This window comes from Danio aesculapii, chromosome 19 (assembly GCF_903798145.1).
Source record: "Danio aesculapii chromosome 19, fDanAes4.1, whole genome shotgun sequence".
NCBI classification, from domain to species: Eukaryota; Metazoa; Chordata; class Actinopteri; order Cypriniformes; family Danionidae; genus Danio; species Danio aesculapii.
In genome coordinates, this window is record NC_079453.1 from 16,914,986 (window position 1) to 16,941,958 (window position 26,973).

Sequence of the window (26,973 nt, forward strand, 5' to 3'; positions counted from 1 at the left end):
CCCAAACGATAAAGATCTCCACTGTTGTGTGTGCAATTTGAGATTCAGCCACCACTTTCAGTCCTGGAGAAAAAGGAGAAAATACTGAGATGTGTTCCAAACTCAGTCCTGTGACTGTGAGTTTTACAAATAATTTATGAAAGGAAGATGGTTTGACACACTTACCACATATTCTTTTACAAGTCTTCATTGAGGTAAGATGCACACACTATTTAAATGAGGTTGGTCTTCAGGACACAATCACGCTTGATGGTTATGTATTAAAACTAGGAGAGAAAAAAAAAAAACACCTATCAACATAAAAAAATAATATTACATTTTCCATAACATAGTAAAGTTTATTTATAAAATATAAATCAATTTTAAAAACAGAAATTAACTCGAATTGATTCTCTAAAAACAGAATTAACTTGTGTTTAAAAGTCTCTTGTTATGAAATCACAAGCAAACATGATTTAAAAGCTAGAACTGCAAAAGTTTCATCTCATGATGACTGACTTTTTAAATTTCCTTCATGGGGAAATTTAATTAAGACGACTAGCAATGTACACAATAAATGCTCTTAATCCCCGAACTTTGCTTAATAAGCGTTTCATTTTGCATATTTAAAAGATTGTAACTCTCCCTCACACTGTTTTATGTTTGTCTAAGATTTTTTGAATAAAGGGTGCCTGTCCATTGATATCAGCATAATACTATATTAAACTCGCACATATAATTAAAAACAGTGCCAAACAACATGATATTAAAGCAGATTACACTTACCTTGCAGGCCACTCGCACTCCTTAGCGCTTCAAATTTCAAACCACAACAGCTTCTTCCTCTTGATTTGTTGGTCCATTTCAGCCGAGCCGACACGACAAATGTGCACTACCACCATCTATCGTGTGGAGTACGGAACTGCGTCGATTTTTCTTAACTGATTAGATCTGGCTTGTTTAATCATAAGATATATGCAAGATATTATAAATAAGATATATTATACCATATTCATTTTTAATTAAAAATAAAAAAAGTCTACAATTAATTTGTCAATTCTGCGAGATGGGTAAAGCTCATCTAATTCAAAGCTAAATTATGGCTACAAAAAGAACATGTCACGAAATTACACCTTAACACTTGTGGATGTAGTACTGATAATGCGTGCGTGATGCACGCGCTGTACGGCCAAATACTACAGTGAATCTTTTTAGGCTATCAGTGGGCTATAAATAGCTGGCCTGAAGACGAGCTAATTCAAGGCTACACTGTGGCTATGAAAATAACACATATATTTTTAAAAGCCCAAACACCTTCTATGCGATTGACTTAACTTACTTGAAGGAATATCGTACATATCACAAAGTATTTTCCCAAAAAAAGACAGGCAAGCAAATTTAAGTTTTTTTTTGGGCTAGAGAAGGGTTACAAATAGCCGGGTCTATACCTCACCGAGAAACTGAAACTGTGTCTATTACTTGCAGAAACCCCATAAACGTTATTGCCTTTGCTTACATGATGGAGTATCATAAGCTTTATTTAGCAAAAAATTTTAACTGATCCGGCTTCAACTTGTGTGTAGTGAATACCTGCATGTGTCTCTGTGTGAGAGAGAATGTGAATGAGTGCAAGCAAAGTACGGTAGTCACCATGCGCAAGTTAAAGCTAAAGTCATGTTTACTATTAATAACAACAACAACAACAATTCCTTACATTTATATAGTGCTTTTCTGGACACTCAAAGCGCCTTACACATTTTTGGGGGAAATCTCATCCACCTAGATGACACAACAGCAGCCATGTTGTGCCAGACTGCACAACATACACCAGCTGATTGGTGGAGAGGAGACAGTGATAAAGCCAATTATGATATGGTTAGGAGGCCATTATGGACAGAGGCCAGCAGACAAATTTTGGCCAGGATGCCTGAGTTAAAGCCCTACTCTTTTTCGTAAGACTTCCTGGGATTTTTAAGGACCTCACTGAACAGTATAGAGTCCCCGTCAATATACTGGGGTGTCAGGACCTTTAGCTTTCCCATTTGGTCTCCCATCCAGGTACTGACCAGGCACAGCCCTGCTTAGCATCTGTGGGCAAACATGTGAAAGTTGCAGAGAGCTAGCAACTATTGGCCATAAGCAATATTTTCAACCGATCATCTTTCTCACAGAAGTTAACCCCCGCTTTTGGGCATCCCTCTTCCGACCTCTTCATGCAGCCCAAAGGTCCGAGCCATCCCGGGAGACACCTGCAAATACCCAGAGTTGGACTTTGGGCCATATGACCAATCAACGCCGGCGCAGACCTGGACAGTCTCGTCCAGCCTGGCACCTCTTTGTGTTTAAAAAGGGATCATTTGTCCCGATGGGCTTTCAACCAAGGCTGAACCTGGACGCGGGCGTCCCACGCGACACTTTTACCAGAGGAGACAGGGATCATTTGTCCCAATTGGGACTTAGCAAAGGCTGAACCTGGACGTGGCCGTCCCACGCGACACTTCTAACACAGGAGATAGGGATCATTTGTCCCATTCTAAGCTATTTTTTACCACACAGATAGAGGAATAATAAAGACACTGAACACCATATGACCTTTATTGTTAAATATTTATTCATGAAGATTCAGAGTCTTCTGTTGCTTCGAGGGGGCGTTTCCCCTTCGAAGGCGGCCATGGCAGCGTCCTCCTGCTAGTTCCCTCCTGAAAAAGAGAAAAGGCCAGTTAGCTAACTCCACACGTCCCTCTGTTGAGGTCCATGCCAAAAAGGAACTGATTTACCAGGGGTGACCCGGGACTCTCTGCCCTCTTGTGCCCCTTCCTTGAGTGGCGTTCTCTGCCCGCTGCCTCCTCCTCCTCCTCCACCAAGGCCCTCTCGAAGAGTCTGCGGCGCTCACGTGCTTAGAGAGGGCCGAGGTGAAGCGCGTAGAACTTATCTGAGGTTGAGGTGTCGTGACACATGAATTGGGCCACCTTCCTGCGATCCTCGGAAGAATGTGAATTCTTTGCCTGCATCAGAGACAGACAGACAGAGACTTTTTGGGGTCAAAGCCGCTGGCAGTCATGGGGGTCAGCGGGGGGGCACTGGCATAGATACTCACGTGGGTCGCGATGGCAGTTCGGACGTCAGTGAAGGTGGGCTTGCCAGGAAGCCCCATGCTGGTCCACGCAGATTGAAAATATTTGTTCAGGGTTCGACAGGGACTGGGTCTGGAAGTAAAAAAAAAAATAGGAGGCCTGGCTCCCCCCGGGGAGGCTAGCCTGTAGCTGCAAGAACCTCCGGAACCAGCTGTATTCTTCCTTGTTGAGAGACAGCTGAGCCGCGTCGAAGGCTCGGTTTGTCTTATGCATGGTGATCTGGGAAAAACAGAGAGAAGATGAGTGAGCCCTACCACTGGTGGCCCCCACATGCAAAGTTCCACTCACGTTTATGACATAGGCGGACTCGTCCGGGCTTCTGGAAGCCTCTTGGACCTCCTGGATGGTCAGGTTCTGGAAGACCCCACAGCGATGGCCCGTGATGCAGGTCAGGTAGCCGGTCAGGTAGCCATAGAAGCGCCACTGCTGCCTGGTGTCTGGGCTGGACTCGAGGCCGTCTGACGGAGGGAAGTTAGGGGTTAGACTTTTCCAACAAACCTTGTTACACCACCAACAGTTTAAACAGCGATAGCCGCTGGTGCCCCAAGGCAAAAAGATAGTCTGCTCCGGGGTGCCAGCGGCTCTCGGTCAAATCGGGAGCCGCTGGTGCCCCGGAGCAGAAGAGGGAACAACGGAGAGAAGGTCAGCGTTTCCACAAGTGGTGGTGGAAATGCAGATCGACGGGACCAAACACTCACCTAGAAGGGCAGGTATTTTTCTCCCAGCCGTCCGATGACAGCGTAGCAGGGTGGCTTTGGAGATGAGTCTGCCTTCTTTGGCCTGCTTGGTCCTTACCTCGTGTACCACGACGCGGCGGCGTATGCCGCGAATGAGAGCTCGAAGCTCCCTGCGAACCAGCACCAGGGTGGTACTGGAGAGGCGGCAAGAGGCCGGCGGGGTTTCGGAGAGATAATTCAGGAACTGCGCCACGTTCTTCAGGTAGTGCTGCCTCGTGGGTTCAGCAATGCCCGTTTGGCCTAGCAGGGCAGACCAAGCTCGGATGCGCGCCGGTTGGTTGAGGAAGGACAAGGTTTCTGGGTCCGCGTGGCCTTTCGCCATAAAGCCTAGGAAGGCCTTGACCCTCGCCAGTTTGGAGGCGACGTTATTCCGCAGACGGGCGGTGGGCTCGCTCCCCAATTGGAAACCCTCGAACTCTTCCAAAAGCAAGTCTGCAGAACGGGGGCGAAAGTCAAAAGTCAGTCTAGACAACATACACCCACCACCAGCCCAACAGAGAAGTGCCATAACCATACTCAAACTCAAGGCGCGGGCCGGGTACGGGTACTTTGTTGGATCGTAGGCTTCCAGAGGCCCGGACACCTCGGGACGCCCCTCGCTCTGGGGCCGAGTCGTGGGATGGTGCTGGCGGTGCAGGAGACGACTTTGTCCACCTGCTCTTCCTCCCCTCTTCCCCCCTCCTCAACTCTCGATAGCGGCGGGTGAATTCGAGCTGGGTGGACCTCACCTTGTCCACCTGCTTTCGGAGCTCTGAGAGCTGGGCCTGTATGTGCTCCGTAGCAAGCCTGCAGCGGGAGTCGGCGCACGGACGCTCTGCTTCCAGTTCATCTGGTGCCCGTTCCTCTTCTGAGGACGATGCCAGCCGAGAAACCACGGGTACCGTCGGTTGAGTGGACTGCAACCACCGCAACTCTCAAGTCACTTTCCGACGCTTCGCTCCAATAACTTCGAGATCACTTTGGTCCAATGCACACATATTTGGAAGCAGTTGTGATGATTTTTGGTGGATTTTTCTCCAAGGAACAACACACCATTTTAGGCAGCTTTACTGTGCCAGCAGCGTGGACTTTTTTGCGCTGCATTTTAATTTCCCTTTTCCCACACAAAGGGATGGCATGAGCCCCGTCAAACATGCACCGTTTTGGGCAGTTTGACCTGCGCCAGCCGCAGGGGCAGCTTGACCTGACCCACACCCTTCTCCACGTTAGAGGGGCTGGACTGGGGGTGGACCTGACCTCCAGGGCCACCACTGCCACCCCCACTCCCCAGGGACCCATACCCTTTCCGGGGCAAGCACCAGGCCCAAAGGGTATTCTAGTTTGACACCTGTTCACCAGCAGTACCCGGGCATCCCACACTTAAGCCAGGAACATTGACTTAGTCAACAGCACTCACTAAGCAGACGTGCCGTTGGTGACCCCCCTGGCTGTGCGGCACCATCCGCTCCACCACCTTGTCGTACTGTGGTACAAAGATAGCTCGGGTGCACCAGCCTTTCCCAGTTCCACCACCCGGGGCAGTGCTCAATTTGTGAGGTGGCTGGGGTGCACCAGCAGCACGTAGTTCTAGCGGCAGTCATTATGGGGGTTTTGTGTTTGCCTTCCTCCAGTGCCGGAGGTTCTGATGCGTTTTCTGTGGCAGCGGGGAAACAAACGCACCAGTTCGGGGAAACAAACGCACCAGTTCAAGCAAAGGGCTTGGCCATTGACCCCTGCTTCTTTCCTATGACCCAAGAACGTGTGGCCGGAGGCATGCGGGAAACGAACGCACCAGTTGGAGCAAACGGCTTGGCCACTGACCCCCGGCTTCTTTCCCATGACCCAAGGACGCACCAGTTGGGGCAAACGGCTTGGCCACTGACCCCCTGATTCATTGAACCGCAAAGCCGTAAAACCTAAGTCCACTTTTTTTCACCTTCTCCAAAAATCTGATGGCTGGTCAGAGACAATCGGCGTCAGACAAGTACCTCAAGGCGCGGGACGTCCCAGAAAGGCAGTCTCCCGTAGGGCATGGCTTGGCGGGCTGGGGCCTGGGTCTAATCAACTACACCAGTGAGCGTCGACACCGGCCACGCTAATTTTCACTCAACCAACTGTGGCACTGGTGCCCCTGGGACCCCGTCCTCCATTCCCACCAGATCGCCCGGAATCAGTGCACTGTCTGTGGGCCAGCCTTTAATGTCTGAACAGCTTGGGTGAGGTCCTCCATTCCCACCAGCACCCACCAGCTCGCCCGGAATCGGCGCACTGTTTGTGGGCCAGCCTTTAATGCCTGAACCGCTTGAGTGAGGTCCTCTATTCCCACCAGCTCGCCCGCAATCAGGGCACTGTCTGTGGGCCAGCCTTTAATGTCTGAACCGCTTGGGTGAGGGCAGTACCCCCGTCCTCCATTCCCACCAGCGCTGGCCGGGATCGGACGCACTTTTGCGGGCAGCCAGCCTCGCCATTGACCCCCTGGTTTACATAATTTGTTTTTTTACTTGGAAGTGAACAATGTCAGTGGTGTTAGCAAACTAAACACTGATGTTTGTAGATACATCTTTGTTTTTATCCATAATGCTATATGGGACAATAAATAATAAAAGACTGATTTGATGCACCTTGTTTGTGCCATCACCATTTAATGACATCATGTTCCAGGAAAACTGAAATTCATGGTCATGTTACGTTTTTTGTTTCGGAAATTATTCATTTACAAATTAAGCAATGCATTAAAGTGACCATTTCTGTGAGGCAAAACTAGACAATCCAATGTTGTTTTAACAATGATTTTATGACTACCCTAGCACATAAACAAAATGTACGATACATAACACAGAAAAGTGAGGAAAACATAGAAGGTAAAGAATTGCAAAATTCACTCCACTAGCCTCACGACTCAAACCACCAAGTGCTGATATACACCTTAAAAGGGGCCAAGCTTAAAATGAATATAAAGAAATACTTGAATTACTCTCTCTCTAGTGTTGTGTGAGTTTCTTTGATGCATGGTCTCTTAAGAAGTCCTTTGTCATGCCAGGCACAAACATTTTAAACTAAATTTATAATAGCTGGGAATAAAAATATATATATAAAAAAAATAATAATAAATGGATTCAAATGAGTCACAAGTGGAGAGAAGAGTCTCCTCTGGAGAACACATTTGGCCGGAGCTCTTCTGCAAAAGATTGGGCCGTGTAGATGGATTTATGCAAGTCACACTCCTACTTTTTGACTGACCAATCCCTTAGTGGAACATTTGCGTGGGAGGCTTTGCTTTTTACTTTTACTGGTCTGGGCAGTCAGATTCAGATACATTTTTAGCTTACAGTATAAAATAACACAAACCTTACAAGTTATCATATGTCCTAGATCATGAGCTGTAGAATTAAAAGTGGAACACAAAATGACACTAAACATGATATGCTTAAAGCAAAAAAAAAAAAAAAAAAAAACACAATATAAGGATTAAGGAATATATGCAAGTTGTACACACATTACATGCACTTTGGGGGGAATTTTCATATTTTTCTTCCTAGAAGCTCATTTCGAGATGAGGGTTGGTGCCTGTGTGTTTGCACGGAAAGTGGGGTGTTTCTCTTTTCTCCAAACCATCTGCATTGTAGATTGAACACCAGAAAGAAATGGGTCACAAGGGGCTGATTAAACCTCTTGGTAAACAAGGTGTCACATGCAGGGATTTTTGGCTCTAGAATTTTTGTAAGTAAAGTAAGTAAAGTTTATTTATAAAACACATTTAACTTCAGGTTGGCACTGACCAAAGTGCTGAACAGAACCATAACAAACATTCTAAAACTGTAAAATAACAATAAAAGTAATAAGAATAATAGTATGACAGCAACGATGATTAAGATTAAAAGCCTGGGAAGGCAATAGAATAAAAATGTGTCTCAAGTCTGGACTTAATAATAGAGAGAGAAGCACTCAATGTCCTGTGGCAGCTGGTTAAATTTTATTTGACGACCTAAAAGGACAGATGAGTTGACTGTAGATTAAAAAGTTCAGATATATAAGAAGGTGCTTGCCCATTCAGTGCTTTAAAATAATAAGTAAAATCTTCAACTGAATTCTAAAATTAACAGGAAGCCATTAAAAGGATGCAAAGACTGGTGAAATAGCATAATTTTTGGTACTTAAAGTTCAGTTGCCGCATTTTGAACCAACTGCAACCATGCCAATGAAGATTGAATTAGACCAAATATATAAAGAATTACAATAGTCTAGGTGAGATGTGATAAAAGCATGTATGACTCAACAGATCTTGAAAGGAAAGAATGGATTTGAGTCCGGAGATGATCCTCAGCTTATAGTGATTATTCTTAACCCCTGAGCTAATTTGTTTTTCTAGACAAAGCTTTGAATCAAAGATAACTCCTATATTTTTCAGAATCAGAATCAGTTTTATTGCCAAGTGTGCTTCACACACACAAGGAATTTGTTTTGGCTACAGAAGCTTTTAGTGTACATAAAGTGACATGTTAAAGGACGTCACTGTCACCGGACGGTAGCTTCGCTGCGTTTGTTTGGAGTTTAGATTCGCAATTTACATTTTTATCATAAAATACCTCCTCATTCACTAAATATTTATCTCTCCTACTTGGGGTGAACAATCCCCTAACACACTCATACAAACAAATCTACTTTTAAACGTTCTGTCTCTCGAGCATCCGCTTGGTGTTTGTAGCTTTAGCCTGCTAGCACCGCTGGTCAGCTAAAGCTACCAACCCCTTTCACTCACTTATTTTCTCACTTTCTGGCTTTGCTCTTCACCTTGTACAATGTCGCTTGCGTGTCTGTCCTTGAGTGCAGGAGAGGCATCGATGGAGGCGCTGGAGCTGGAAGCGGTGGAGTCCCAGATTCGCTCGCTGGAGACGAAGCGAGAGGGCATCAGGGCTCTGCTCTTAACCCGTACTCGCTCGTCTGAGGTAAGTGTTCGATACAACGACAATCTCCCTGTTTCCTCAACCCCGTGTGCTTCTCTGTCCAGGCCCAGCGCACCGAGGACGCGGTTCGCCCAGGCATCGTTCACGCCGACACCCGGCTACCACGGCCCCTGGGTGCAGCCGCGTAAGGTGCTTACCAGGTCCCGGGGTAGAACGTCTCCTCCTCCGGTGTTAGAGATCCCCACGGAGAACCGCTTCGCCCCTCTCCGCGAGACGTGTCGCGATGTTGCCATCATTGGCGACTCAATCGTGCGCCACGTCCGCTCCGCTTCCTCCAAAGGTAACAAAGTACGCACTTTCTGCTTCCCTGGTGCCCGAGTTAAGAATATTTCTGCACAGATACTATCCTGAGCGCTGCCGAGAGCCTCGGTGCCGTCGTCCTCCATGTGGGGACCAACGACACCGGGCTCCGGCAGACGGAGATCCTGAAGAAGGACTTCAGGAGCCTGATCGAGACGGTTCGACGCACCTCGCCCGCCACGCAGATTATCGTTTCTGGACCGCTTCCTACCTACCGCCGAGGAAATGAAAGGTTCAGTAGACTTTTTGCTCTGAATGAATGGCTATTAACATGGTGTGAAGAACAGAAATTGCTCTTTGCCAATAACTGGAATCTTTTCTGGGAGCGTCCTAGGCTTTTCCGCGCTGACGGGCTGCACCCCAGTCGAGCTGGAGCTGAACTCCTGTCGGACAACATCACCAGAATACTTCGCTCTATCTGACTAATAAGTAAAAATTCACAAAATTCACAATTTAGCCACACAGACTCCTATTCGTCCCACATAAATAACAGTAATGCATACCTAGCTAACCCCATAGAGACTGTGTCTGTTCCTCGTATTATTAGATCAAGAAACAAACGTACTGTGTGCTCCAGAAATAATCTATTAAGAATTAAACCAGAAAAAACACTAAAAAGTGAAAATACAAATTTCATGAAGCTTGGTCTCCTAAACATCAGGTCACTAGCAACTAAAGCACTTATCATAAATGAAATAATAACAGATAACAATCTTAATGCACTCTGTCTCACTAAAACCTGGCTGAAACAAAATGACTATATTAGTTTAAATGAGGCAACTCCTCCAGGATTCTTATATAAGCATGAGGCTCGTCAAACTGGTCGTGGTGGTGGAGTCGCGTCAATCTTTAGTGATATTCTTAATGTTAATCAGAGAAACAGACTTATGTTTAGCTCCTTTGAAGTACTAGCGCTTAATGTTGTCCTTCCAAACACTATGCAAAAACCTATGTTATCTCTCGCTCTAATCACCATATATAGACCCCCAGGACCCTATGTCAATTTTCTAAAAGAGTTTTCTGATTTTATCTCTGAATTACTAGTTAAAACTGATAAAATACTAATTGTAGGACACTTTAACATCCACATAGATGACGCTAACGACACATTTGGGCTCTCGTTTATGGACTTACTGCTCTCACTAGGAATAAAGCAAAATGTTATTGGTCCAACCCATCGCCTAAAGCATACACTAGATCTAATTCTGTCTTATGGAATTGAGGTCATTGATGTAGACATTATACCACAAAGTGATGATATTACAGACCACTACCTCTTACTATATAAGCTGTGTTTACCTGAAATTAGCAGATCCGCTCCGATATATCGCCCTAGTAGAACTATTGTTCCATCCACTAAAGATGAATTTATAAATAACTTACCTGATCTTTCTCTACTTCGAATAGCACCCGCAAACGCAAATGACCTTGATGTAGTAACCAGCAGTATGGATGCCATCTTTACTAGCACTTTAAATACTGTGGCACCCATCAAACTAAAAAAGGCTAGAGAGAATAAAACTACACCATGGTATAATAGTCATACCCGCGCTCTCAAAACAGCAACCCGTGCCCTGGAACGTAAATGGAAAAAAACAAATTTAGAAGTCTTTAGAATTGCGTACAAAGACAGTATGTCCAGCTATAGGAGGGCTTTAAAATCTGCCAGGGCTGAGCACCTCCGCAAACTGATAGAAAATAATCATAACAATCCTAGATTCTTATTTAACACCATTGCTAAATTAACAAATAATCTGTCATCTTTGGAACAAAACGTTCCACCGCAAATTAGTAGTGATGACTTCATGAATTTTTTCAGTGATAAAATAGAAGGCTTTAGACAGAAAATAGGAGATATTAAACTTTCTGCACCGCCTTATACTTCAGATCCAGTAAACACGCCTCTGAATCTAAATAACCTACAGTGCTTTAAAATCATAAAACAGGAAGAGCTAGACAAAATTATAAATAGCTCTAAATCAGCTACATGTATATTGGACCCAATTCCAACAAAGTTACTGAAAGAATTGCTACCTGTTATAGGAGAACCTCTTCTTAACATTATCAACTCTTCTTTATCTTTAGGCCATGTTCCAAATCCTTACAAGCTAGCTGTTATTAAACCTATTATTAAGAAACCACAACTGGAACCCAGCAACTTAGCTAATTATAGGCCTATTTCAAACCTTCCATTTATATCTAAAATACTAGAAAAAGTTGTTTCTGCTCAATTATGCTCCTTTCTGCAGACCAACAATGTTTTTGAAGTGTTTCAGAGCTCATCACAGTACAGAAACTGCATTAGTGAAAATAACCAACGATTTACTCTTAGCTGCTGACCAAGGGTGCATCTCGCTATTAGTTCTACTCGATCTTAGTGCGGCATTTGACACCATTGACCATGGTATCCTTATTAATCCCTTAAAGTCTACAGGTGTCCAGGGACATGCCCTACAATGGTTTAAGTCATACTTATCTGACCGTTACCAGTTTGTGAATATTAATGGACAGCCTTCACAAATCAGCCCAGTAAAATACGGGGTGCCTCAAGGATCAGTTTTAGGCCCTTTGCTGTTTACAATATACATGCTACCCCTGGCAGACATTATTAGAAGACATGGGATCAGCTTTCACTGCTATGCAGATGATACTCAATTATATATTTCAACTAAACCTGACGAGACGTCTAATCTGTCCAAGCTAACTGAGTGTATTAAAGATGTTAAAGACTGGATGACCAACAATTATCTTCTCTTAAACTCAGACAAAACAGAATTATTACTTATTGGGCCTAAATCCTGTACACAGCAGATCTCACAACTCGACCTACAATTAGAGGGATACAAAGTTAGCGTTAGCTCTACTATAAAAGATCTGGGTGTCATATTACACAGCAATTTCACTTTTAAAAATCATATATCCCATGTCACAAAAACTGCTTTCTTTCATCTGAGAAATATCACTAAGTTACGAAGTATTCTATCCATCTCAGATGCAGAAAAGCTAGTCCATGCTTTTATGACTTCTAGGCTGGACTACTGTAATGCACTGTTTGCTGGCTGCCCAGCATCCTCTATTAACAAACTTCAATTAGTACAAAATGCAGCTGCCAGAGTTCTTACCAGGTCTAGAAAATTTGATCACATCACTCCAATTTTATCCCCCTTACACTGGCTGCCTGTTAAGTTTCATATTGAATTTAAAATATTGCTTCTTACATATAAAGCATTAAATAATCTAGCTCCTGTTTATCGAACCAATCTTCTGTCTCGCTACAAACCAACTCGCTCTTTAGGATCTCAAAACTCAGGGCTTCTGGTAGTACCTAGAATAGCAAAGTCGAGTAAAGGAGGTCGAGCCTTCTCATTTATAGCTCCTAAACTCTGAAATAGCCTTCCTGATAACGTCCGAGGCTCAGACACACTCTCCCAATTCAAAACTAGATTAAAGACCTATCTGTTCAGTAAAGCATACACTTAGTGCACCACTTAGGGGGCTTCCACACAGGTTATGCATCTTGTTGATATACACTGTGAACATCAGCTACGCTAATTATTTTCTTTATTCACCATTTCCACCTGGGGATACTCTTCCCGAGGCCCTCAGACTATGCAGAGTCACTGATTCGATCCAAGACCAACGATGAGATGATCCCAAGGTTTTTTATATCCTGGACCTGGCCGAATCCTGAGCAGCTACTGTGATGGTCATGGAAGAGTGGAGAACATGAGACTGATTCCTGTGACGCTCCAGAGACTGACGAGTCTTCGCTGAGGCCAGCTTCCAGCCTCCGCCACTGAGACTGCAGCTCTGCACAATGACGTTTGGCCAGCGGAGAAATTAAAATGGTCGTGCCCAACTGAGCCTGGTTTCTCTCAAGGTTTTTTTTCTTCACTTCCGCCTTTAGTGAAGTTTTTTTTTTCCTCTCCGCTGTCGCCACTGGCTTGCATAATTCGGGATCTGTAGAGCTGCGCATCGTTGGATTTGCTCTTCAGTATTTGGACTCTCAGTAGTGATTATTAAACCACACTGAACTGAGCTAAACTGAACTGAACTTAAACACTACAAACTGAACTACACTGTTCCTATTTACTGTGACCTTTTATGTGAAGCTGCTTTGACAATCTACATTGTATAAGCGCTATACAAATAAAGGTGAATTGAATTGAATTGAAAACATGTGACAACACAAAATAAATCTGAAAAAAATAATAATAATAAAATATGATGAACATTAAACAGGTGCGGTTAGTGAAGAAACCTGGATGTTGAGTTGTATGTACAGATTGTTATAAATATACAGGTTATAAGGTGCTGTGTACAAGTGCGAATGTAGAAAGTATTGCATTGTATATTGATATAAGGTGCTGTGTACAAGTGCGTATGAGAAAGTATTGCACATATTTATTGCACAGTAGGGGAATATTTAACTGTTCATAAGGTAGACAGCCTGAGGAAAGAAACTTTTCCTGTGTCTGGCTGTTTTTGTGCTTGGTGCTCTGAAGCGCCGACCAGACGGTAACAGTTCGAACAGGTAGTGTGCTGGGTGTGAGGCATCCAGAGTGATTTTGCGAGCCCTTTTACCCACTCTGAAAGAGTACAGTTCTTGAAGTGTAGGAAGGGTAGTGCCAGTGACTCGTTCAGCAGTCTGGACTATTCGCTGTAGTCTACGGAGGTCAGGTTTGGCAGCTGAGCCGAACCAGACGGTGATTGAAGTGCAGAGGATGGATTGGATGACAGCTGAGTAGAACTGTACGAGCAGCTCCTGTGGCAGGTTGAACTTCCTCAGCTGACGAAGGAAGTACAGTCTCTGCTGGGCTTTCTTCACAATAGAGTCTATATGAATGTCCCACTTCAGATCCTGAGAGATGGTGGTGCCCAGGAACCTGAATGACTCTACTGCAGCCACAGTGCTGTTCATGATGGTGAGTGGGGGGAGTGCAGGGGGGTTGCTCCTGAAGTCCACTATCATCTCCACTGTGTTTAGTGTGTTCAGCTCCAGGTTGTTGTATCTGCACTATAACGCCAGCCGCTCCACCTCTTGTCTGTATGCAGACTCGTCACCGTTCTGGATGAGGCCGATAACAGTAGTGTCGTCTGCAAACTTAATGAGTTTGATGGAGGGGTCTTTTGCAGTGCAGTGGTTGGTGTACAGGGAGAAGAGCAGTGGAGAAAGAACACATCCCTGGGGGGCACCAGTGCTGATAGTGCGGCTGTCGGATGTGATTTTGCCCATTCTGACTAGCTGTTGTCTATCTGTCAGAAAGCTGGTGATCCATTGACAGACAGAGCTAGGAACAGAGAGCTGGGCCAGTTTGTACTCCAGCAGTGATGGGACGATGGTGTTAAAGGCAGAACTGAAGTCCACAAACAGAATCCTTGCGTAGTTCCCTGGTTTGTCCAGATGTTGTAGGGTATAATGCAGTCCCATGTTGACTGCATCATCCACAGACCGGTTTGCTCTATAGGCGAACTGCAGGGGGTCCAGCAGGGGTCCAGTGATGTCCTTCAGATATGCTAGCACCAGTCTTTCAAATGACTTCATGGCCACAGATGTTAAGGCCACAGGTCTGTAGTCATTGAGTCCTGTGATCTTTGGCTTCTTTGGGATTGGGATGATGGTGGAGCGCTTAAAGCAGGATGGAACTTTGCGCTGTTCCAGTGATCTATTGAAGATATGTGAGAAAATGGGAGCCAGCTGGTCAGCGCAGGTTCTCAGACAGGCTGGTGAGACACCATCTGGCCCTGGTGCTTTCTTTCCCTTCTGTTTACATAAGATCTGACGCACATTATCCTCACTGATCTGAAGAGCAGGGGGGGGGGAGGAAGATGGCTGGAGGTGTTGATGGCTGTGTAGGGTGATGGTCCGGGCTGTGTTGATGTGGTGTTGATGGCTGTGTAGGGAGATGGTCCGGGCTGTGTTGATGGCTGTGTAGGGAGATGGCCCGGGCGGGTGTGAGATGTCTGGTCATAGGTGTCAAACCTACAGTAGAACATATTTAGCTCTTTTGCAATATGTTTAATGCTGTCGATACTGGGGGACGGTGTCTTGTAATTAGTGAAAACTTTTAAGCCTCTCCACACTGATGCAGGGTCGTTAGCTGAAAACTGGTTTTGCAGCTTTTTGGCATAGCTTTTCTTAGCCACACCAATCTCCTTTGTCAATGTGTTCCTGGCCTGATTGTACAGGATCCTGTCACCACTCCTATAAGCATCCTCTTTGGCCTGACGAAGCCGTCTGAGTTTTGGTGTGAACCATGGTTTATCATTGTTAAATGACAAGTAGGTCCTGGTAGGGATGCATAACTCCTCACAGAAACTGATGTATGATGTTACAGTCTCTGTGAGCTCGTCCAGATCTTTGGCTGCAGCTTCAAAAACATTCCAGTCAGTGCATTCAAAACAGGCTTGTAAGACCTGCTCTGTTTTCTTGGTCCATCTCTTGACAGTCCTTAATACTGGCTTAGTAGTTTTAAGTTTTTGCCTGTAAGTTGGTATAAGATGAACCAGGCAGTGATCGGAGAGTCCTAGAGCTGCTCTGGCGACGGAGCGATATGCATCCTTTATTGTGGTGTAGCAATGGTCCAAAATGTTATTGTCTCTGGTGGGGCATGTAATGTGCTGTTTGAATTTAGGCAGCTCATGTGTGAGTTCTGCCTGATTAAAGTCCCCAAGTATGATAAAAACAGAGTCCGGGTGTTGTTGTTCTGTCTCTGTGATCAGATCAGCCAGCTGTTGCAACGCAGTACTCACGTGTGCTTGCGGTGGAATGTAAACACAGACGAGAATGAACGAGGAAAACTCTCTTGGGGAATAAAACGGCTTACAGTTAATGAAAAGCACTTCCACATCAGGACAGCACATCTTCTTTAACACAGTTACATCCGTACACCACCTTCTGTTGATGTAAAAGCATGTCCCACCACCGCGCGTTTTGCCCGTTGACTCCATATCGCGATCTGCTCTGTACAGCTGAAAGTCCGGTAGGTTTAGTGCGCTGTCCGGAATGGCTTCATTTAGCCGGGTTTCCATTAAACACAGGACAGCAGAGTTGTTAAAGTTCTTGTTTTTGCATGTGAGCAGAAGTAGTTTGTCCATTTTGTTAGGAAGAGAGCGGAGATTCGCCAGGTGAATGCTGGGCAGCGCCGTTCTGAAGCCGCGCCGTCTTAGCCTGACGAGCGCGCCGGCTCGCTTCCCACGCTTGCGCGTCTTGTAGCGTTTCCACAATGCGGTTGCTCCGCCGACCACAATGTTCCGCAAAACGCCACAAAAATCAAAATCCAGTTCTTGATTAGTTGGTGTGCACTGCCGAATGTCCAGCAGCTCGTCCCTGGTGTAACTGATCGTGTTTGATAAACATAAAACAGGACAGACTAACAAAAACAGTGCAAACACTGGAGAGCCCCACACCGAAGCGGCCATCCGCGGCGCCATCTTGATGAGGTTTTTTTACTTGAGATTTAACACATGCAAGACATTCTTGTTTTTGAGGGGCAGAAGAGAATAACCTCAGTTTTGTCGTTATTAAGTTTAAGTTTTTTTTGCCATCAAACATTTAATATCCTCAAAACAATCAAAGACTGCAGAGAGTTCTGAGATTTTAAAAGAAACATACAGCTTAGAATCATCTGCATTTAAAAAAAAATAATAATAATAAAAAAAAAAAAAAAAAAAAGGAGATGTTATATTTCCTTATATTACCATATAGAAATTGAAGAGCAATGGTCCCAGAATGGAACCCTGGTGGACACCACACAGAAGAGGGACAGATGTTGAAATAAATTGACCAACAGACACTGAAAAAGACCTGGATTTCAGATATGACTGAAACCAATATAGTGCTGAACCCTTTTTGCCCACCCAATGTTACAAACGAGACAGAAGGATGGTATGATTGACTGTATCCAAAAGCAGAGCTCAGATTCAGTAAAACCAAAACTGCATTATTGCCAGAAATCTAGAGACAGCAGTAAGTCATTCAACACTTTTAACAGAGCTGTTTCAGTACTGTGGTGCATAGTAAAACCTGACTGTAAAGGTTCACGTTTATGGGAAGATTTAAAAAAAAAAAAAAAAAAAAAAAAAAAAGGTAGTAGCTGCAATAAGACAGCTCTTTCTAGAACAACAGAATGAAGTTTAGAGATAGGACGGAAGTTATGCAAGCAATTAATATCAGCATTGGGTTTTTTTAAGCAATGGCTGGACAACTGCATGCTTTAACAAGAGAGACAGCAAGGTGATCTTTTCTCCAGCGCCGTTCTGCTTTATGACAAATCTCTGAACAAGCGAGAAAGATCATCCAGCCATGGCTGGGATTTCATTTTTGGATACATTTATTTAAAAGAAGCTATACAGTCAAAAATATCTTAACAAGAAGAGTTGAAAAGAGAAGTTAACTCATCAGGAATTGAGGAATGCTTAGCAGCAGCCAATATTGCTGTAGACACTTCATTACTGTTAAACATGGCAGAAAACTGATTTGCAGTGAGAGAGTATATGCAGCGATATAGAAAGTGTAAGTGCCAGAATCACAAATAATCCAAGTCTGTTAAAAAGTATGGTAGAGGTAAAGTGATTAGCTGGCATAATCTGTGAATAGCTTGACTATATCCATATTAGACACAACAGGCCTATATGTAAACTCCAATGCCATGACAAGCTGCAGATTTGTTTCCTTTCTTAATGTTGGCATTATTTTATTCACTTTAAATTCAGGTTCACAACACAAAACTGTCATGCACAAAGTTAGCATGATGAACAGCTTTCTCAATATAATGCTCTTGCACCGATTTCCTGTTTGGTGACAAAACTGCTTGCAAGCTCTCAAATATACACTGCTCATGTGCAAATTCTCACGCTCTCTCAAATATGCACTGTTTATGCCCAAATTTTCTTGCACGCTCGCAGTACACTGCTCAGAGTCTGCTTGTATGCAGACTCACAATTGGTGTCTTGTGTCCCTTCCTTTTTGATAGGATTTATATTGGTGCACTATTTATTAACAACAACAACAACAACAACAACCAAAATACTACAAAAGACTTCCATATTAGATTTTGTATCTAATAAACCATAACCTTTTTTTTGTTGTATGCTATGATAAGATATTTCCAGTTTCAAACACTTAAAGACATAGAGAATAGAGGTTCGATGTAAAGAATACATTTTATTTTATAAACATCCAAAAAGGTGCACCATACTAATCAAATAAAAAACATTTACACAAAAATATAACTAATGCAAGCAGAAATGTAACTGTGATAGAAAATAGGGGAAATATGTATTATACCTACTGGACTTTTCACTCTTCAAATAAATCTCACCATCAATCCCATTTTATCATGGCAACTAAAACAATGTGAACACGTCTCTGTTGTCTTCCACATTGTTGATGAGATTGTGGATGACATTTTCCCTGTCATGTACAGTGTATTGAACAGTACTACAGTAAAGTACTTCAATTAATCAGTTGCTGTAATACTATAGCTGCTATGGTAACACAAGTGTAATATTGTAACCCGGGGAGTGACAGAGACAACTGGGTTTGGATCCACATGCAGGTTTAATAAGGGTGTCAGGCAAGCAATGGTCAACACGGGCAAACAGGTGTATGAAGGCAATCCAGAATCGTAGTCACAATAACAGGCAGATGGTCAAAAAGCTGGCGGCAGCCAGGGATAAACAGAACAAGGCAAGGGTAAACACACGGGAAAAACAAGACAAAAGGAAACACGTTGTGATGTCACTGACGTAAACAAGACTCTGCAACTGGAGTGAGTGTATGTGCTGCTTGAATAGTGTGTGTAATCAGTCCTTGACAATCCTCTAGTGGTGTGTGCAATCAGTGAGGATGCGGAACATGTGAGCAGAGTGCATGTATGAAGTTGTAGTCCATGAAATGCCTGTTTTGTAGTCCATTAGTGATAGTGCAAGTGTTCCAGCGATCAAATGAGTAAAGATCGCTGGTGATCGTGACAAATAAACAAAAATTACCCAGTGCTGTGCTTTTTTTTTTTTTTTTTTTTTAAACAATATAGGATATTATACTACAATTCACCACACTTTACTGTAGTAAAACTACACTTTCATTTGATCAGTTCACTATTCTTAATACTACAGTATGCTGAAGCATTCATTATTAACAACTTGTGAATAATACTAGCCTAAAACATAGGCAGTATACCAAACACTCAAAAACACTAGTATTTATTATAGACTTTACCATAACCTTTTAGTGTTTCATGTATTGTTAATAAATAGTGTAATAATGTATAAACCATATCAACATTCTTGGGATAACCAGTTGAACAGGAGGATCTCTGGAGAGCAAAAGCACAAAAGGAAGCGGAAAATGAGGCACAAACTGTGAGTTTGCATCATCTGATGGAGCGAGAGCAGTCGCACGTGAGCAGCAGTGTTTTGAGTGCGTGCGACTGCGAGAAATTTTGTAGTCGATCAGTTGTCCAATTGAGGAATACCAACAGAGGATTACATGAATATGCTCCGACTTGTAAAACTGCGCTTACGACATTTGTCAGTGAAATAACGCCATATGCACATACACCCATCTCGTGAATGTCCTGTCTTCTGCAATTTTCATCTATTTGCCACTCTTCTGCTGCACGTCAGGGAACTGTACTGTAAACCGGGCTGAGACAATAGCCCCGGACCTCGAGCTCTAAGACTGAAATCATTCCGTGTTCAAAGTAAAAAAAGTTCCAATTGCCAGAGGGTGATTAATGACAACACGCGCATATATTCACTAATCATGAACAGGAAATAGAACTCACTTGCAGTATTTTTTATTTGTTAATGTCTTGCGGGCAAAAAGTTTGTTCTAACGCACGTGTTACTGAACATGCACCAAGTAAAATTTACTGAAAATGTAATAGTAATGCCTTACACTACTGCGTTACAGGAAAATGTAATGCACTACTATAATACATTACTTTTGTAACGCATTACTCCCAGCACTGAGTGAGAGTAAAAACCTCCAATGTTTGTAGTACCAGAAAAGTAAGATAGAGTGGTGTTTGAAACAATGGGCTTATGATCTGAGAAAGAGGCATCTTCGATGACTATATTTTCCATGGAAAACCCGTAGGACATTAGAAGGTCCAAAGTGTGGCCTAGTGCATATGTAGCACCAACAATATACCGAGTAAATCCAAAAGAATCCAAGTTTTTGCCATCATAAAAACACTTCATAAATGAGCAGTAACACATATCGTGTTGGGGAATGATTACATTTTTCAGCTATGGTCATTATACTCCAGCAAATAGTCAATTGATTGCTTTTAATTACATTAAATAAATTTGTTATTTCTACCATTTCAATTTAAGTACCGGTTACATTTTTGCATTTTATCTTAGCACATCAAGCTAAAATGGAAACTTCTGCTTCTATTATTCATTTATAATGGGCAGTTTTTGGTTTTAATACGAGTAATATTTGGGCTGACAATTAACTGTTAGCTTTTGGGGTCTCAAATGCTTAATATACTAAGAAATCTTGGAAACACGCATTAACAATTTACTATTTAAACAGTTAAAATTTTACTCACAACTTTCAAGCCTTGATACCTTTGTATCCCTAAACAGTTAAGAAATGCTAGATGTGCATATCTTGCAAAAATACAATTTTATTCAATTTGATAATACAGAAAAAAAAAAAATCCAGTTGCTAGTGGTTGACGTGGGTCCTAATTATTGTAACTTGAAGAAAATAGATAAATTGTATTAGCTGACAGACAAAAAAAAAATAAATAAAAAATACATAAATATTCTAATATGAACACTTGGGTAAATATAAACAGTTTGCACAACGCACCTTTCCATCAAAGCAGGTCTCCACACAGGGCAACTCAGAGGGCATGCACACTTCAGTAGAACACATGAAGTAAATCTGTTTGCAGTGAGGAAACGGAAACCATCAGCATGTCTTTTCAATATTCTAGTCAGGTGTTTGTTTAGTTACCTCTTCATTTTGATATTTGTTGCTGGACAAATCCATGAACTGAAAGGCTTCAATTTTAAAACGACGCTGGTTCAGATTCTGAGGAAGGTCATTCACATGAAGTATGGAGGTATTGCCAGGATCAAGAGGATTAGGGCATCTGAATAATATTATGATCAACAATGAATACAAGATACACACAGTGTTTAAAATATAGGTATACACACACAATTGCTAGCAACCTTTTTAGTGTCAGAAGTAATTTAAATGAACAAAAAAAAATAATAATAAAAATTGTTCAACAGGTATGAATTACAGAGGTTACAACTGTGCAAACAAATCTAAAAGCAGCATTTGATATGCAAGTGGCTTTTCAAACTTAACAGAAAAACACAGCTTTCAAACTTCAAGATTTTAAATGTAGGCCTAGTTTTTAAAAACTTTCAAAGAACCTCAAATCTACAAAGTTCGTTTGAAAAAAACAACAATGACTCAGGTGGTCATTAAACAGAAATGTACATTTTAATTCTATAGGAATTCAGTACTCAACAGCAAATTAATTTTTATAAGAATATTTAGAACATTGACAAGTCTTCAAAACCAACATGCTATTAGAATCCTTTTCGTTTCGATCAAAACTTTAATTTAGGCTCTTACCCCTCAAACAGCAGGACCAGGGCACTCCTAGCAGAGTGTGGATATGCCACACAATAGTGAACTTGAAGAGTAGCTGCAGGTTTTGGAGATTTCAAACGCAATTCCAAATACACAGGCTTACCCAAAAGAACATTTAGGGGCTGATGGGATTGTGGATAAAACTTGGTGAAAGTCTCATCTGCAAAAAAGTGGGAAAAAAGTCAACTGAGCAGCTTAAACAGCAGAGCCAAATTACAATAGGAATACTCAATCAGTTCTGAAAAAATATAGAGTGACAGCCATTATCCCTTACCCTCAGAAATCAAAAGCTGAACTCCAAACAATCCTTCAGACAACATGTGTGAAGGTAGACTGGGGCTCATAACCATGTATCCTGCACTGGTAATCACAGGTCTAGCAAAAACTGTAGTTTCTGAAACCTTTGAGTAGCGACATTCAACCATCAGTCTAAGAGCGCACGCACATGCACACACACAAAAGATAAAATGACACACAGAACAATTTATATGCAAGTTTAATTATGGATTATGATTTTTTTTTTTCTTGTGGCAAATTAGAATGTGCGCTGATAATTAATTCATATGACCAGGTACAGCAACTAAGAAATCAAAAGTATATGACCCATGTTAAAGAATTAGGTTTTAAACACCTGATAGGGTTGTCTCTGGAGATCATGCCATACTTTAGGTTGCGAACTTTGATGATAGTCTGTACCTCAGCTAGGTAAATCATTGTCTGACCTATGGCCTGATAAAATACAGCAGATATCCATTTCCATTGAATCAATGTACAAGACCTAGGACACCTGGACATCAAAATACTTACAAATGAATGTGTCCCACACTCAGTGACAGAAAATTTAAAAATTGCAAAGTCTTTGTTGGAGATAACAGGCTTGCAACCAGTCTTTCCAGCAACCATTAAGTTCATAGGGTTCACAGGGATGTTTGCAAAATCATTGTGAACCACAAACACAAAGTTTTTATCAGCAGTGCATTCTAGGGGGAAAAAAGGTATAGGCAAATCAAACAAGCGTTAAACAAAGTTTTTCACTTAAACTACAAATACCTAAATATAATAAAGAAAAATAAAGAATCGGTTCCAGAAACACTACAACAACAATTATTCCTGGTTGTGTAAATAAAGGGAACCAATATAAAAGATTAAAAAAAACAAACAAACCATCCATTGGATAATAGCAGACTGAGGTTATCACATCAAAACAGCATCCTCTAGTCAGACACTTATCTTGTGTTACACCAGACATGCTACACAACACTCTTTGATCAGCAGATATATTGCAGCCTTAAGTGGAGACACAAAAAGCAGGATAAATTTAAGAAAATATATAGTCCAATTTATAAACTTAAATAAGCAATTTCATGTTCACCTCCTGGTTTGTTGTTTAGTAGCAGCATGTGTGATGAGGGTAGGGGTTGAGAAGATTGCGTAGGGGGTGCTTTTGCACACTTTGGCATCCGATCTGATGACACACGAAGCTGTTTTTGGTAAGCAGTAAGACTTTGGTTTGCATTACAAGACAATTTTGCAACATCCAACTTTCCAGCTTTATTTGCATAGAGGACCCTCAGAGTGTAGTGGTCATCCTTAAAACAGAACAGTTGTTAGAGAAAGTGGAGTGCAACAAATGTATTAGGTAAAACATAATATATATTTTTAATTGACTGAACTGTAAAGGGTATTTGAAAGGGAAAGTATGAAAATGAATAAAAGGTACTAGTTTACAACAGAACACTGAATATGTACATTATGTGTGTATATATATATATATATATATATATATATATATATATATATATATATATATATATATATATATATATATATATATATATATATATATATATATATATATATATATATATATATATATATATATATATATATATATATATATATATATATATATATATATATATATATATATACATACACATACTCACAAATGTGTTAAAGGTGCAGTATGCAAGTTTGACACCCAGTGGTTGAACTAGGTATTAATCTCCTGGATTAAAACAAACACAAGCGCAGGTTGCCAGATTGACCAACAGTAGTGAGTCTGACGATCGAGGATAAAGGCCTATTCAAGTCATGTTCTATATAAAAGCAACGGCACACGATAGAAGGAACATTTTCCATATTAAAAGGAATTTTGGTTCTAACAAACACCACGAATTGATATTTTAGAAATGATTTCTATTTCTTGCAGCTTAACAGAAAACAATGATCACCTCATGTACTTTATTCAGTGTTAAATGCTAATAATGCGAGTTTGAATGTCATTTTACATGATAATTATTGCCACATTACTGAAAACAGCAGCAGAGAGTTTACCTCAGATCTGAAAATAAAATAAACCACTTGAAATTAAACTTTAGAAGTGTTAATATTACTCAAAACCAACACATAGTGATTCAGCATGTACATTTAATAATGTTAAAAAAAGTTTAATATATATTAATTCGATTATAAACCTTACCATTTCATGAGCGAGTACATTTTCGAGTGCAATTCATAACTTTTTGATTTAGTGGCTAATTCGTACGATTTGCTCAACCCCCAATGACAGTTGGGTTTAGGGGTGGGGTTAGGTGCCACAACTCCTTTTAAAATCGTACAATTTCGTACGACTGAACTCATACAAATTAGTCACTAAACTGAAAAAACGTAAAATACTTGCGTTTTCTCGTGAGATCAGGCTGGTATTTCAATTTCTGTCATGTTTCATCTGGTGTAAAAAGCCAAATTGCTTATCACTGCAAATCTCTTCATGTAGCACGTTTTGACAGAGTTACTGTGTAGCCAGCTCACCCAATATTTACGGTTGTAAGATCTATATTATTTGCCAATAAATAACCTCATGTGGAAATCTGAATTTACGTCTCATTTTGGAGTCTGCTACCGTCCACTGGATGTCGCATTTTGGTCACAGACACATGCATTCTGAACGAATGAATTAAATGTACGGTTTTCTTCCAAGGCAACCCCGGGGTGCTGGAATATAATTAGCTAAACTGGCATTGGGTAGGTTAAAAGAACCAAAACAAAGACAGCATTACAGCACAAACCCCAATTTTCAAAGCAGAATATCTGAATTCAGCATTATATGTCAGATAAACAAGAATGTTTACATGGCATGTTTCTTAAATATCTGCAAACATATTATGGTATTTTTATGTTTATAAGAATCAAAAACTCACATACAGCACCTTTAAACAGATCAGGGCAGTTCATTTCGCTGTGGTGACCCCTGATAAATAAATGGACTAAGCCGAAGGAAAATGAATGAATGAACAGATCAGGTCACTCAAATCAATTAAATTCCTGATTGTCCTGTGAGTCATTCCAAACAGATATCATTTGCAAGCAAATCATGCATCACGTCTATACTAATGGTTATCGGCTAAAGAACAAAAACACACACGCACGCTAAGTCACAGGTTGAACACAATTTGAAATTCAAAAGAATAGTGCAGAATTAAATGAGTGCTCAAAATAATTCACTGGGGGTTCCTTAAAAAGGTTTTCTTTAGGGAATTCCATTATGAAGTTAATATTAAATATTTTTTAACAGATTAAATATTTTTAAAACTATACTTTTAAAACATTTTCATGTACAAAAAAAAATGCACTTAAATATTTCTGCGGTATGAGTGCAGTCTATGTTGTAAAGTAAAACATTTAAGTGGTACAGTAGATCCAAACACCACATTTCCAAATGGCTCGTCAAAATTTCTGCCATGTTTCAAAGCATTGTGAAGTTCTTATTAGTTTGGAACAACAGAGGTATGACAGATTTATAGTGAAAAACTTTCATATCTTCTAAAATACCTCCAAGGTGACATGACAGCCTGTGTAATCAACAACCAAAATATTATGGTCATGGCCTTGTGTCAAAGAGTACCCACAGGTTGCTTGGGCCTTAATTACAGATTCAATTACTGCATTACCTGAAAAAACAAAAAAAAGGCAAATGTTGATGGCAAAAATTTAAATATCAACTAAAAGTGAATGTATGAAAACAAACAATTGCTTTACTTACCCAAAATTTTGACCTGGCTCAGAGAACTAGAAGGCAAAATCACTTTCATTGTATCATTACTACAGTAAACAAACAACTCTGACTCCATCACCTGTCCAGTTTTTTGAATTTGAACATTTGAGTTACCAATTTTACCAAAGGAATAGTCATCATCTACACTTGAAAAATGTGAAATAGAGATTGTCTTGGGACTCTGTGATAAAACCAAATAAATGCAGCACAAAACAAGTATTACTATTTTCACTCCTTTACAAGCCATGTTTGTAATACTAAGCAAAAGCTGGATAAAGGAGAGGAAAAAAGGTGCCATACAAAAATCAAATCACTGAATTGTTGACCACGACTAAATTATTAACACCTGTCTCCAGCAGAGATGAATTTTGAAATAATCTGTTGCTCTACCACTTGAGTCTTAAGCAACAGCTGATTTGGATCATCATTAACCAATCACATTCTAGTCCATTGAGTTTAAGGATACACACCTTGTTGGTTGCTTTTGGCCCGTTATTTATTATTAGTTCCTGTGAAAAATGATTCCAATGGATGGAGTTTATGTGAATATTTGCAAAGTTGCTTTTTGATTGGCAGGCTTGTTTAAATGAAGTGCTTGAATTGAAACAAAAAAATTTTGTTTGCTTTTCAGTAGATCCTACCTTATTTAATGGATTATTTCGATAGGGTAATAAAGAAAAATAACTGTATGTCAAGTTTAGATGTACAATTGCTCATATTTCATACTTATCAAGATAAGTTCTTAGCATGTGCTTTTATCTGGTTTTCTGCTGGATGTCTTATACTTTAAAACTGCATCTAAAATTATGCATCTTATTAAGTGTTGTTTATTCTACAGTATACTAACTGAAATAAATTTTTGATGTTTCTAATTGTATTAAAATACCACTTTTAAAATGTTCTCTGGTGTTGCAATTTGTTTCTCCTTTTCTGTTTTTATTCATACCTGAACTTGTAGTTGACAACCATTTTAATATTGTGACAAGCCACAGTCAACACTAATCCAAATATTTTGTTCTTATTAAAGCCAGAATTTCATGTGCAAATGCTTTGTCTTAATGTCTACCTGCATTCATTCATGATTTCTGTACAGAAATGTCTTGATGTGTTTGTGTGAAACACCTGTTAAAAAGTACCATTACAGATTAGAAAGATTTAGAATATATATATTTTTCACTTCTGCAATCATGTT

At 41.0% G+C, this 26,973-nt stretch overlaps 1 protein-coding gene across 1 annotated transcript; it reads right to left on the minus strand.

Moving 5' to 3' along the window:
• Window positions 1-20,757: 20,757 nt before the first annotated feature.
• LOC130247075 (zona pellucida sperm-binding protein 1-like) lies at window positions 20,758-22,973 on the minus strand. Its single transcript, XM_056480258.1, has 8 exons — window positions 22,889-22,973; window positions 22,532-22,704; window positions 22,356-22,453; window positions 21,999-22,084; window positions 21,707-21,884; window positions 21,071-21,209; window positions 20,924-20,998; window positions 20,758-20,836 (listed from the first exon to the last, which is right to left on the minus strand). Exons 1-8 carry the CDS (start codon window positions 22,971-22,973, stop codon window positions 20,777-20,779), a joined length of 894 nt encoding a protein of 297 aa, XP_056336233.1. The 3' UTR covers window positions 20,758-20,776.
• Window positions 22,974-26,973: the final 4,000 nt, after the last annotated feature.